Below are 12955 nucleotides of genomic sequence, written 5' to 3'. Positions count from 1 at the left end.
GTCGCGGGTCTCGGGCCGGCCCTCCCAGAACGGCATGGAGTTCGGCTGCTTTCAGATTCAACCCCACTGATAGTAGATGCTGGGTGGGGCCCAAGGACTGGGGCCCTGGCATTCCCGGGACTGACATCTGGATGCCGTGGGTGGGAAGCGGGCAGGCTCCTGCTTTGAGCAGTCAGGCTGCCGTTTGGAACGGCCCCGGAACTCCAGCTTCCAGTTTCGGGAATGTGTGTTGTGTGTGTTTGCGGGAACACTTGGAAGGGGGACCCTTGTGATAAAGCCATTAACAAGGGCGTAACTAGCCTGTATACAAGAATGAAGTACTTCTCGAGGCCTTGTGTAAAACAGGTCACACGGTCCCTGTAACTGTATTTCAGTAAAGCGGCCCCTAGGCCTTGTGTAGAGTTTGCCTCAGGATGATGAAAGGCTCTAAAGCCTTGCCTGGGAAGAGGCTGTTTGCTAATGCGCTCAGGCCCCCGCCCAGCACACGCCTTATCGCCCCTTCAGCTCCGTTAGCAGAGCGGAGTCCCTGCTGCAAGTACCTCGGGAGCGTTTTGAGCACACCCTTCCCCAGTGTGGAGCACAGGTTCCATCCCTGACAGCGTACGGCGGGCACCCCTGAAGGAAGGACCCTGGCACCCCAGAGCTGGAAATAGGACAGTTAATTGAGTCCACATCTCCGCACCGCAAACCAGGCGCCCCTAACTCCCTGAACACCACCGTCCCAGAGCTGGGGGTGGCTTCGCGTGGAGGCTTCCCTGGCAAGCCCCCACCCCTGCCACGGTCTTCACGTGATCCAGCCCCCCCCCCCCCGAGTGGGAGGCCACCCTCCACCTCCCATCCCCCAGTCCACTGCTCGCCATCCGCAGTGGGCCTGGGTGAAATGATGAAGATAACTGGATAGGCGTGTAGCACGAGAACTCTGACGTACTTGAGCATCTCATCCAGTCAGTTATATATATAAATAAATTCCATCTGGCAACATTGCACAATAAATACTTCAACAAAGTGTGGTATAATACACTTAGGTTGAGCAAAGGAAAGATCTGCGGTTTTTTCAAGGGTGAGGGAGAACTTTGAAGTATCCGTGCCCGCTGGGTGCAAAGTGAAATCCAGAGAAGGGTGTGGCCCCACAGCCCTTATCAGAGCCCTTCCGGGTAGGGCGGGTTCGGGCCCTACTGAGAATCGCGCCCGGCCTGCCAAGGGCACCACGTGGCTCCCTATGTGTGGGGCGCCTGGGGCCCCCCTAGGCCGGGAGGGAGGGAGTGGGTTCTCAGTGGAGACGGACGCTGTAGGCTCTGGGGGTCCGGCAGACCTGGCCACAGTCACCTGCTCCGCCTGACGCCAGCTGGACAGTCCCTGTGACTGCGGCCACTGCCCTGTTCTCTCCAGGCCTGGACACACCCCTGTCAGACCAGCCTGGCCTCCAGGACACCTTGTGGTACCATGTCTCTGCAGCCACGCAGGGGGTGGGGGGGGCCCTACACCTTGGAAGGAACCTGCTGCAGGTAGATGCCCGTGTCCCCCCCAAGACTCCCCCCACCCCCACCCCGGTCCCATCACTGCTACAGCATCACAGTGGACTCGGGACCCAGGTCTTGGGGAACCAAGACCGGCCTTCTGGGCAACATCTCCATCTGTCTTTTCCCCACCTGAGCTCAGGGCCACCTGTCTCCCCAGGGGGAAGACACATGGAAGAACCGCAGAGCCAGCTGGACCCCACGGGGCCACGGGTGGGCAGCAGGAGCTGTTGGCTCCTGGGAAGCCTCTGCTTTATCTGTTCAGATGGATGGGCAGGGCCTGCTCGTCTCTAATCTGCAAAGATGTTCTAGATCTTTTGTTTGGTGGCTGGATCCCAGCGGTGAGTCAGAGCCTCCTAGGAGATGGGAAGAGGGACCTGTCTAGGACAGGCTTTACAGCGGAGGGGGGACCACACGACGCTCTGCAAAGGCCATCTGCAGGGTGAACTTACGCGTTCTCTTGCACATGTTAGACTCTCACTGTCCCCCCATAAGCCCCTTTCCAGTGTCACTCTGGCGCCCGAGGCTGCTGTACCAAGGGGCCGTGAGACTGAGTCCTGTGGTCACTGCAGGAGGTCCAGGCCAAAGGCACCGGTGGGGAGAGGCAGGTGGGGAGCAGGAAGCCCCGGGTGGAGACGAGGGGAGGGACGGGGAGGCTGCTGTGCAGGCCCAGCACGCTTTTCCTGGGAGGCCCTCTGGCCCGGTGCAGGCTGCCCCTCCTCCCCGCAGGGCATCCAGGCAGGTGACCAGCCTTTGCCCTCCGTGCTGGCGTTCCGGCAGCCCACAAAAACACTAAAAAAATGGAAAAGGGACTGGGCCAAGGCAAAGAGGCTGAGGCCATCTGGGCAAGCTGCCCTCTGGACCAGAAGAGGAACCGGTCTGCGACCAGAACAAAAGCAAGTCCTCCTGGGCACTAAGCCCCGCTAGAAACATGGGCTGAATAACAGCCCAACAGGGCTCTTCTCCTTTTGAAAGACGGCACCCTGAAATCCCTCCTGGTTCTGGGACTGCCCGTTTGCATGTCCCCTCCCTGGGCTGCCGGTAGTCGGCCACCTCCGGGCTGACCTGCAGTGGCCAGTGCGGGCGGCTCCAGTGGGCTTCGTCCTGCATGTGGCCTCCGCCACCCCAACACCGCCCAGAGACTGTTCGGACCCCACTTCTGTTCACCGGGCGAAACGAAGGGCGCGGTGTGGCCGCTCACACGCCAAGGAGGACAGCGCTGAAGTGGGAGCCACTGTGCACCGTGAGGGCAGAGCCACTGGCGTTGTCCAGGAAGACAGAGGTGTACTGCCCCGTCTGCAGGGAAGGTCACAGTCAGCCCAGGTTCTGCCAGCCTGCAGGTGCGCCCCACAGATAAGCAGACCACCCCCCCCACCCACTCAGCCCCCCGAAGGTCTCAGGGCCAGGGCCGGGCTGGGCCGGCCTCGCCCTCAAACCCGGTGCCTCTGACCCCTCTCCCATGGCTTTCTCCCCGGCTCGCTGCTCCCATAGCTCACGTGTGTCTGGGTGAGCCTCTGCTCAGGGCCAGCAACAGGTTCAAGACCCAAGACCCAAAAGGTTTCTCTGCTGCATGTGGTTCTCCAGACTGGGGTGAGGGTGGCCTCCAGCCATTTAGCAGAGCCTTCATGGGCCCGGGACTCTGGCCTGCCTGCTCCAAGTGTGGTCCACATAGCAACAGTGGCACATTCCCTGAGAACTCCCAGAGAAGCAGAATCTGGGGGCCCACCCACCTTCTGCATCTTAGGACCCCAGGTGGACCATGTGGCCCCCAGCAGTACCTGGGACCAGACCCTTGAATGCCTTCCAGCCACCAGAGCCGCCGGCCAGACTCAGACAGCCTGGCCCGATTCCACGTGAGCTTGAGCGCATTACTTAACCCTTCTCCGCCTTAGTTCCCTTATTTAGAAACAGTGGAAACACTGTCAACTATACTTCAATAATATTTTCTTAAAACGAACAAAAAATAGTACCACCGACCTCAAAGCACTATGATAATTAAGCAGATAGTTTACGTAAAGAGCTCAGAACAGGGCCTGGTGTAGTGCTAATGAGGGGCCCGCTGTGACTCCGTACATCTGCACTGCAGTGGTTTCTTGTTTAGTAAATCCCACCTTCACATTGGTTTCTCGATCCCTTGCCAAAAGCCCCCCAGTGCCAGAAAGAGACTGTCAGGTAGGGTTCTGTGTAGAAAGGAGGCCTCCTGATTCCCACAGTCTCAACGGGCCCAGGCCAGGCGTGGAGTGGACCTCTGTTCCCTCTGCCACCAGTCCCTACACGGAGCGCCTGCCCTCAGTGTGGGGTGATGGGCAGGTCTGATGATTGCAGACTGAGCAGCTGAGCGCCTGCTGAGGAGGACCAGCCAGCGCTTGGGGGAAGGGGACCTAAGGGTGGCCCTGCTCTGCCTGAACCCGCGTGAACCCCCTGGTGTGGCCTGCAACCTCTCCCAGGCCCGCAGTCTGCCGGCACTGCTTCCAGAGATCCAGAGCCCCCATCAGCACCCCTCCCCCCTCCTGGTCACCCCCCAGTCGTGCCCAAGCCTGCCCCACGCACCTGCAGGTACAGAACACCATTGACCGAGATGGTGAAGAGCTCACTGCTGCCCTCCAGGCCCATGACAGCCTCCAGGGAGCTGTGGCCAAAACAGAGAGAGGATCAGCCCACACCCCCCAGGCTCCACCAACCTCACCCACAGATCACCCCAGCAACCAACACGGGCCCAGCTAAGTGCAGTGGTAACAGCTGTCTTGGCCAGGTGTTCTGGTGGAGGTGGCGGCTGAACTGGATCCCCAAGAAGAGTCAGGACAGTGTCCACAGGGCAAAAGGGGTTCTGCGGGTGCCGGGAAAGGCAAGCCAGGGCCCAGGCCAGGGGCTGAGAAGTCCTGGCTCTGTTGGAAACAGGACATGGGCTGGGCTGGGGCCGGGTGGCAGCAACTGACGCTAAAATGTGAGTTCAGGCCTCCGAACTCCGAGTAAGAAGTTCTGAACTTCATTCCCTTCTACAACAGTTGTGGGGTGCCTGGGCTCTGCTGGGGGTTCGGAGGCACAGCCGCTGCCCTCAGGGGCCACAGGTGCGAGGAAAGGGGGGTGCCATAACCTCAGGGAGCCGACAGCCACGAGGAGAGAGACTGGTGGTGGGCTGCAGTGGTCAGCAGAGGCCTCTCCGAGGAGGAATCGGTGGTGCCTCTGGGTGACAGAGAGCCCCCTGCAGGGGTGAGGGGAACCCGGAGGCTGGGAAGGGGTGGGTTAAGAACAGGGAGCCCCCGCTGCTGGGAAGGGAAGGCCTGCTGCGGACCGGTGCAGGGACTGGGAGGCCAGGAAGAGGCGTGAGATCGCCCGGGGCCACGGTGCAGCGGCGATGGGCCATGGAGGATGGGGTCTGTCCAAGCCGGACGGGGCGCGGGTGGGGGCTACGTGGGGGCAGGTCTGGCGCTGGGGTCCCCCACCCCCCGCTCCCACTCACGCGTTCCGCTGGCACCGGGACTGGATGCAGATGAGCAGGCGCAGGCGGTCCCGGGGGCGCGGCGGCCCCCGCCTGGGCTGCTCGTCGAGCGCTGCGAGGCAAGGCGGGGGCGGTCACGGGGGGGGGGGGGGGGGGGCGGGGGCCACGCGCGCTGGGGCGGACCCCCTCCCGCCCCGGGCCTCACCCGCGTGCAGCGTGGCGGCGAGCGCGTAGAAGCCGGCGACGGGCGCCGTGTACTGGCCGCTGGTCAGGTTCAGGCCGGGGCCGCGGCGGAAGGCGCCCTCGGCGTCGGGCTGCGGGGCGCACGGAGGTCAGCCGGGGCCCGCCCGCGCCCCCCGCCCCGCCCGCCGGCCGGGACTCACCAGGTAGTAGCCGCCCAGCTCGTGCAGGGCGCGTCGCTCCACCGACGCGTCCCGGCGCAGGCGGCCGTGGAAGGCAGCCTCGACGCGCGGCGCCCGCGGGCCCGGGGCCAGGGGCGCCGCCAAAAGCGCCAGCACGCCCGTGTCCCCCGCCGCCGCCTCCTCGTTCTCCCGGATGGCGGCCGTGCCGTCGGCGGGGCCGCGCGTGCAGGGCTCCGGCTCCGTGCGCTCGCGCTGCCGCACCGCGCCTGGCACAGAGCGAGCCGTGGCCGCGCCCGCCCGCGCCCCTGCCCCTTGCTCGGAACCCGCCCTGCCGAGCGCTGGGAGCCCGCTGCCCACGGCACCCGACCAACGCGCTGGTCCACGCCCCGGGATCCACGGAGACCCCTCCGGGGCTGCAGGGCCCGCAGGCCCGGCTTCCCGAGCCCGCGCTGCTCCCGCTTCCCTTCAGGCTTTGGCTACCAGGGAGCTCGCGGTTCCCTTGCCCTGCCTCACATCGCCCTGGTTCTCCTGCCTCACCTCGCCATCTTCCCCACGCTTCCCCCTCACGCTGCTGTCTCCTCCGCTTACAGTTCTGCTGTACCCCCGAGAGCAATCGTATAAGCTGCCCTGCTCACTTCTGCAAGGAAACCTCGTGTAAGTTAAGTAGTGCGCGGAGATTCTTTAGCTTTCTGAAGCTGGTCTATTTAAATAAACAGTACACTGAATTGAAGGGGGGGAAAGGCTCTCTTAATAGTTCTCATAATAAAGTGAACTGTGGTAAACGTAGTGAACATGCAGGGCCAGCTCCATGCAGGGCCAGCTCCTGGGCAGAACAGCTCGGCTCAACTGTCCGCCCTCCCTCTGCTGCCTCCAGCTCAGCGGCCCCCAGCCGGGACCGCACCTGCGCTGCCCACTACACGCTCCTTCCTGCCACCCCCCCCCCCCCCCCCCCCCGCCCCGCCATGGGGCTCTTGGCCGGCCGCTGAGACCTGCCACGGGAACAGGCAGGGACACGGTGATCCAGGGGGAGAAGTTGGGGTCTCAGTCAGGGGCCCGTGTCACCTGGTGTGAGTCTCAAATTCCCATGGTTTCTTTGTGATCAAGAGCACTTTGCAAGGTTAAGGACCTCTGATCCCGGGGGGCGCCTGGGTGGCTCAGTTGGTTGGGCGACTGCCTTCGGCTCCGGTCATGATCCCGGAGTCCCGGGATCGAGTCCCACATCGGGCTCCCTGCTCGGCAGGGAGTCTGCTTCTCCCTCTGACCCTCCCCCCTCTCATGTACTCTCTCTCTCTCAAATAAATAAATAAGTCTTTTAAAAAAAAAAAAAAAAAAAGGACCTCTGATCCCTTCCTGATGATCCTCACTTGGCGGGGTTGGGTACAGGTGTCCTGGCTTTGGCTGGGCTCACCTGACTCCCAGAGGGGGCATGGGTGCTGGTCCCCGAGCCCCCACGGAACACTGAGTGCCAAGTCCACCTTCTCTGTGAGGCCTCCTTACCACACTCCTGCGAGCCCCCGCCCGAGCCCAGCACAGAGCAGGGGCCTCCTTGAGTGCCGGCCGCTGGGGCAGTAGCCAGCCATCTCGGCTCCTCCAGGATACCCTCCCGTGGCCGCACGCGCACCGAGGGTGTGTGTGCCCCCACAGGTGCACTCCCCTACCTTTCAGCAGCAGCTGGAACTCCTTCAGCAGTACCTCAGGAGGGACGATGGGGCCAGGGGGGCCCTGGGGGCCGGGGGGCCCTGGGGGCCCCGGCAGGCCAAGCTGAAAAGGAACCTCAGCTGTGAGGCTAAGTGAGCAGGGAGGCAGGGGGCTGCTGGGACCCCTCTGCAAGTTCTTGCCACTAAGAGGCAGGCAGGAGGGGATCCTGCTTTGACCTGTGGGGTGGAGGTCAACCTCTGGGCCTCAGACCCCTCTGAGGAGACAGGAAGGCTCTGCTTTGAAAGCCACCAGCTCCGACTGGAGGACCGGATTGTGCCTGAGGCCCAGGGCTGGCTGGGGTGGTGGGGCCCCTGGGGGTGGAGCTCCGAGCAGGCAAGGACCCCAAGTGGGGACACAGGGGGGTTCCCGGATGGAGGGAAAGAGGGAGAGAGGGACACCGCAGGTCAGCCAAGGTCAGCAGGTTCTCACTGTGCCTGGCCCCACGCCGGGGCCTGGGGCCCTCAGGGAGCCCACCCTGGGCTGGGGTGGGACCCCAACACAGGAGCAAGTCAGTCCTCTGCAAGGGAGGGCACAGGGGAGCCCCAGCTTAGCTTGGGGTGGGGCCAGGTGGCTCCAAGGGGTGGCAGTGAGGCACGGTCATGGTGACAGCCCAGCAGCCTGCTTGCCTCAGGCTCAGAGCCCAGCACTCGTGTTGGGGCCGAGCCGGGGCAGGGAGAGGCCAGCCCTGGGGGGGTGGGGGGGTGGGGGGGGCGGGCAGAGAAGCCCAAACCCAGTGTGAGCAACACAGCCCTAGCCCAGAGCTCCCCATCCCAGGGGACAGGCAGACATCAGGACCAGCTGCCGGGTTTCTGGCTAGGCTGAATGACAATTGGAACCCCACAGCATCCAGGGTCCCCAGGCTCCCCACCTCCTGGGAACCAGATGGTGTGTCACTCCAGCCCCACCGCAGCCCCCCAGCTCGGTCCCTGACTGCCTTCCCAGGCCAGCCCAGGCCTCCCTCGCTAGGATACAGAGGGAAGAGAAAGGGGGGGTAGCTGATGGGGTTGCCTAGCTTTCCAGGCGTGCAGGAAAAATGATAGGTACAGGCCTCAAACTCAGGGTCTCCTGGGCCCCCCCAGCTTGGCGCTTTCTGTGCTCTCTGACCCCAGGCCAAGGGGGAGGGTCTGTTCCCGCTGGCAAGGCTCAGGGTGAGCCAGTGGGGCTGGCGAGGGGTGCAAGGGGATGATGGTGGTAGGCTGGGGGTGCACGGAGGGCCCGCAGGCGGAGGCCCCTTGCTTGCCGTACCCGCTCCCACAGGAAACTCACGCACACACAGCTGGGGCTCTTGTGCTCACCTTCAGCTTCCTGGCCTTGCCTCTGCCTCCCCTCTTGCCGTTGACACCTTTGTCACTCTGCCTGATGAAGAGCATCCAGGCATCCCTGGGGTCGAAGTTACGTGCTCCCTCGGTGGTGGGCTCCTGGAACACAGCCAGCCCCCAGGTTGGTTCACCTCCCCCAGCGGGTGCCCGCCAAACAGATGGAACTTTTCAGGACGTCACTGTGCGGGACGGGCCTTCAGCGCCCTCGGACCCCTGTCCTTGTCAACAGTGGTGCCCTCCAAGTCAGCAGAGCCCCCCATCCATGCTTCCCTCCCTCCTGACGCATGGAGGACGACCAGGCCACACCACTGCCGGGGCGCTGTGAGAGAAGACTTTGTGGGTGGAGGAAGATGGGGTGCAGAGCTCCGCAGCGGGTGAGAAGCGAGAACCCTGGCATGGCTGGGCCACCCGGCCTCTTATGGCCTCCCTCCGTGGGAGCTGCAGTGAACACACCACCCTGGGAGACTCACCAGGAGGATCGGACCAACAGACTCAAAAGTGCTAGGGAAGAGGCGACTGTGACCATCAGGGCCCTTGTGCGGCCCCCACTGGTGTTCCAGGGACGCCCACTTTGGCCCTTGGGGTAGCCGCAGCTTACGGTACAAGACGGTCGGAGGGCTGGTGGCCTAGCACTGCTATGTGATGACTCAAGGCCCCTGCACTGAGTCACTCGGCTTCCCCAGGACCCCCAAAACAAAGACAGTGATGATTCCAGAAACATCCATTCGCCCACATGCTGCATTCTGACCAGTCCTCACACTGAGGAAAATTCCAGGAGGTGCCTTCCAGGCAGAGGCCTTTGGCCTATTAGTCCGTGGACTTCAGGTAGTCTGGACTCTAAGGCAAGGCTTCCAGCTGGGAAGGAAATCAGCTCGAGGGCTCAGATGAGGTCACAAGCACCAGGGCAGGTGGCCGATGGAAGGACTCGGGGTTTTTGAGCTGGCCAGGACCTTCCGTCAGAGCCAGGGCCACCGGTCTCTTGGCCACTCTGCAGGGCCTGGGGCCTCCCTTTGGGATGGGAGCCAGTGTGCTACGGGGTGGGGGGGGGACAGGGCCATCCATGTCAGAGGAGCCTGGGGTTGGACAGAGAAAGGCCTCAGAGTGCCCAGGGTCTCCCCACGACCTGCTGGGTGCTGGTGGGCCCTGCCACGTGCTGTCCTGCTGCTTTGCTCGCCAGGGACACAGGACTGGATTCCACTTTACGGCCTCATGCTGCCTTTGGCGGGCACACATGCCGGGAATATTCCACACAGGCTGGATGGGTGCACCAAGCTGACCCCCCCCAGCTGCACTCGGACCCCAGTTTGGTTTGGGGGGAGCAGAAACAGGTGGAACCATGTTAGCCTGCAGCCCCAGCAGAGAGGCCTGTGGCAGCCTGGGTGGGTGCTGGGCAGCGGTCCTGGCCCCACCGAGGTCTCCAGCCTTGAGGGGCTCTCAGAAAGGAGGTGGGAAGCCTCTGCTACCACGTTGTCCCCCAAAGACAGTCCAAGGCCAGAACGCTTCCTGGAAGCACAGAAGGCCCCTTGCCTCCCGGGGACTACGCTGACATCTCCCTCCTCCAGGAGGTGTGGCCAATTGTCTGGGTGGGGTTTGCCTTCCCTGGCTTCCAGGGGTGGGGAGGACTTGGGAGTGGCTCCTCCCAGGGAGCCCCAGGGCTGGCTGCCACCTTCACCCTCTTCAGAGGAGGTGTCCTTGGACTTTGTCGCTCCAAGTTCCCCTACTGCCCCTAAGCATCTTCCCTGAGGGCCCTCTCCCCTCCCTGTCTGAAAGGCCCCACCCACATTGAGGGCTCCTGGGAAGCCCCCTGATGCCCACTTCCCCCACCCTGACCACTCTGCACTGCCCTCACAGGAAGGAACAGGGCAGAACGAAAAATCACCTCTTCATGGTCAGAAGTCACAGGCCCCCATGCTCCCCAGCCCCAAAGGGAGGCACTTCTTTGGATTTTTCAGACAGAACTTCACCTAATAGATTGGGGGGAGGGTGGCCAGTAATTGGCTCACACTTTTACAAACAGGTTCTTCCCAGTTTCAGGAGAATCAAGTTACTTACGTTTTATTCACTTCCCCACTTCCTCCTGCCCCCCACCCCCACCCCCACAAGGCGTTTTGCCTGGGCTGGCGGAATGTTGCACGAACTACCCCAAAGCCCAGGAGAAGGCCGGCTGGCTGCGCAGAGGGCCAGCGTCCAGACGTCCTGTGTCTCCCCCAGCCCCGCAAGCTAAGCCCCGCTTCCATCCCTACTTCAGACAGGACGACACCTGGGTCAGCCCAGGTCCCTGCCCGCGACGCCGCGCCTCCCACCGCCCCAAAGCAAGCGCCCTCCGCCCTTAGGGCACCCGGACCTCAGGGAGCTGCGGGCTCAGGCGGGGGCAACGGAGGCCCGAGGTGTCCAGAACGCGGGGCGGCCCGGCGCGCGCAGGAAGGCCGCGGCCTCTTACCGACGGGCGGGCGGGCGGCCCGGCGCGGCTCTCCCCGGGGCCCGCGGGCAGCTCGTTCCCGGGGCCCGGCTCCTGGCGGGCGCGGCTGCCCGCGGGCTCGCCGGGCTCCGGGGAGACGAGGCCCGCGGCGGCGGCCAGCAGGCCGGCACAGACGAGCAGCAGGCGGGCCCCGGCGGGGCGGCGGGCGGGGGCCATGCGGGCGGCGGGTCCCTCTGGCCTCCGACGTCTCGGGATCGCGTTCCCGCTCTGCGCCTTATAACGCGCTTGAATCCCCCGCCTCGCCCGCCGCGCGTCACGAGCCTGCGCCCCCTGCCGGCCCCGACGCGAACTGCAGCGTCTGCCTGGGCGCGCGCGCGCGCGCGCGCGCGTGTGTGTGTGTGTGTGTGTGTGTGTGTGTGTGCCCGGGTGCGTGCCTAAGTCTACCTGTATGTGTACGTGTGCGTGTGCGCGCCTGTGTGTCTGCTTCTGTGCCTGTGTGTGTGTGTGTGTGTGTGTGTGTGTAGCGCGGGGAGGCGGAGAGTGGGGAGGGAGGGGGCGCTGCAGCGGAGGGGGGCATGCAGCGAGCGGGGAGTGCAGGGCGGGGCGCGGGTAGGAAAGCGGGGCACGGAGTAGGGTGGGGGTACTAGGAGGGGCCTACGGGGGCGAACAGGGGCGCAGGCAGGACTCTCTCGCGTTGGCTGGAGCGCCCAGTCCTGTTGAGCGGGTGTCCGCCCCGCGGCTCCTCCCTTTGCGCTGTCCCGCTCTTCTCTGGAGAGCCGGGGTGCCCCTTCATCTGACCCTGGACCCTCCGCCCTCTTGACACCCTTTTCTCTCCGGGCAGCCAGGTCGCCTCCCTCCTCTGAGCCTGGGGGCAGCCCTTCTCCCATCTGTTCTGCTCTGAGGCCTGTGGGGACGACGAGGCTTATCCTGGTGGCACCCTGTGAGGTCCAGACCCCGCCAACACAGGTTTAGTACATCCGAGCAGGAAGACACTCAAAGCCCCTCCCCAGTGCCTCTTTCCCATGTGGGGACCCCTCTCTTCCGGGGCTGCCTTCTCCCCGTGGTTGGGGTGCCCTGAACTCAGAGTGGGCTGCCTTCCGCATCCCCGTCGGCAGAAGGAATCCACACCCTGCGGCAGCCACCCGGCGCTGATGTGGTTGAACCAGGGCCCAGGCTGGGAGGACTGAGCCCTGTGGTGACCTAGCCAGGCACAGGGGCTAGATCCCAAGGCCCAGCCCAAGGTCCTGCTGGAGAAGGGGAACCAGATCCTGCAGGCCTGAACTCCAGGCTCCTCCCTGACGTGAGCCAGCCCCCCCACCCCCTCTGGGCTGCTTTGTTCTATTCCATACCCACTGCCTCTCTGTCTCCAGCGGAAGGCAGGAGGGTAGCACTGAGGCGCCCGCACCTGGTGGGCACATCGCATCCTTTGTTCAAGAGCAGGAGAAGGCGCAGCTAAGGGACACACCTTCCAAGGGCCTGCCACCCACATCAGATGATTTCCACCTCTTCAGAAGAAAAGAGGCCTCACGCCCTGTTGTATTTCACAGACACTGGAAACTGAAAGCAGGCGGTGTCCTCCCTAGCTGGGGGGGGGGGGTGTCATGGGAAGTCCCCAGCCAGGAGCCCCCCACTCCTGCACTGTTTCAGATGCTGGCTTCCTGTGCCCAACAGGGGAGGGGGAGAGGTGGGGGGCTGTGGGGGACACAGGAAATATTTCATACTTTAGAAAAAGCCTGGTATTAGGCATTCATTGTTCTGTGACTCTGCCTCTTTTCCTGTAGGAGGTGAGTATGGTAATAGAGTTGGGGTTTTTTGGAGGGGAGGGTGTTTAAACAAACTAAATACCCTGCCTACCCTGAGAGTCTGTCCCCCCAGGGGTCAGTGTGTCCCACAGACTTATTCTGTGGGGTATCTTTCGGAGGCAAATTAAGACTGCAACAGAGAAGTTCTGTCTGTATCTTGAAAAAAAAAAGTTTTTTGAAATTATCAGTAGAATGAAAAATTTGAAATTCCTATAGAAACTGCAGATCCCCAAGAAGACATTTGGTAAACACTGGCTTATGTAATATGCACTCAACAAAATATATGAACTTCTTCCATCTGCAAACATTCAACCGTTTTGTCGCTAATAAGGAATCAAATCAGTTGAGGTTGTTGTAATGGCTTCAGAGAATTAAGGATTTCTTGGGTGGGTTCCAGTT

The 12955-nt window shown here is 63.1% G+C and overlaps 1 protein-coding gene across 1 annotated transcript; it reads right to left on the bottom strand.

Annotated features, from left to right (window-relative positions):
- Positions 1-978: 978 nt before the first annotated feature.
- Positions 979-10970, bottom strand: ERFE (erythroferrone). The gene is made up of 8 exons (XM_027590393.2): positions 10776-10970; positions 8312-8434; positions 6977-7079; positions 5340-5584; positions 5162-5270; positions 4978-5068; positions 4068-4146; positions 979-2813 (listed from the first exon to the last, which is right to left on the bottom strand). The coding sequence occupies exons 1-8, from the start codon at positions 10968-10970 to the stop codon at positions 2715-2717; spliced, it is 1044 nt and encodes a 347-aa protein (XP_027446194.1). The 3' UTR covers positions 979-2714.
- Positions 10971-12955: the final 1985 nt, after the last annotated feature.

Source organism: Zalophus californianus, chromosome 3 (genome assembly GCF_009762305.2).
Source record: "Zalophus californianus isolate mZalCal1 chromosome 3, mZalCal1.pri.v2, whole genome shotgun sequence".
NCBI lineage: Eukaryota > Metazoa > Chordata > Mammalia > Carnivora > Otariidae > Zalophus > Zalophus californianus.
This window is presented reverse-complemented; position numbering and strand designations above follow the sequence as displayed.

Coding starts and splice junctions, on each gene's coding strand:
- ERFE (XM_027590393.2), bottom strand. CDS start 10,970: ATGGCCCCCGCCCGCCGCCCCGCCGGGGCCCGCCTGCTGCTCGTCTGT. Junction 8,435..10,775: donor GGCCGCCCGCCCGCCCGTCG/GTAAGAGGCCGC, acceptor GCTGTGTTCCAG/GAGCCCACCACCGAGGGAGC. Junction 5,069..5,161: donor CGCCGCCACGCTGCACGCGG/GTGAGGCCCGGG, acceptor CTTGCCTCGCAG/CGCTCGACGAGCAGCCCAGG.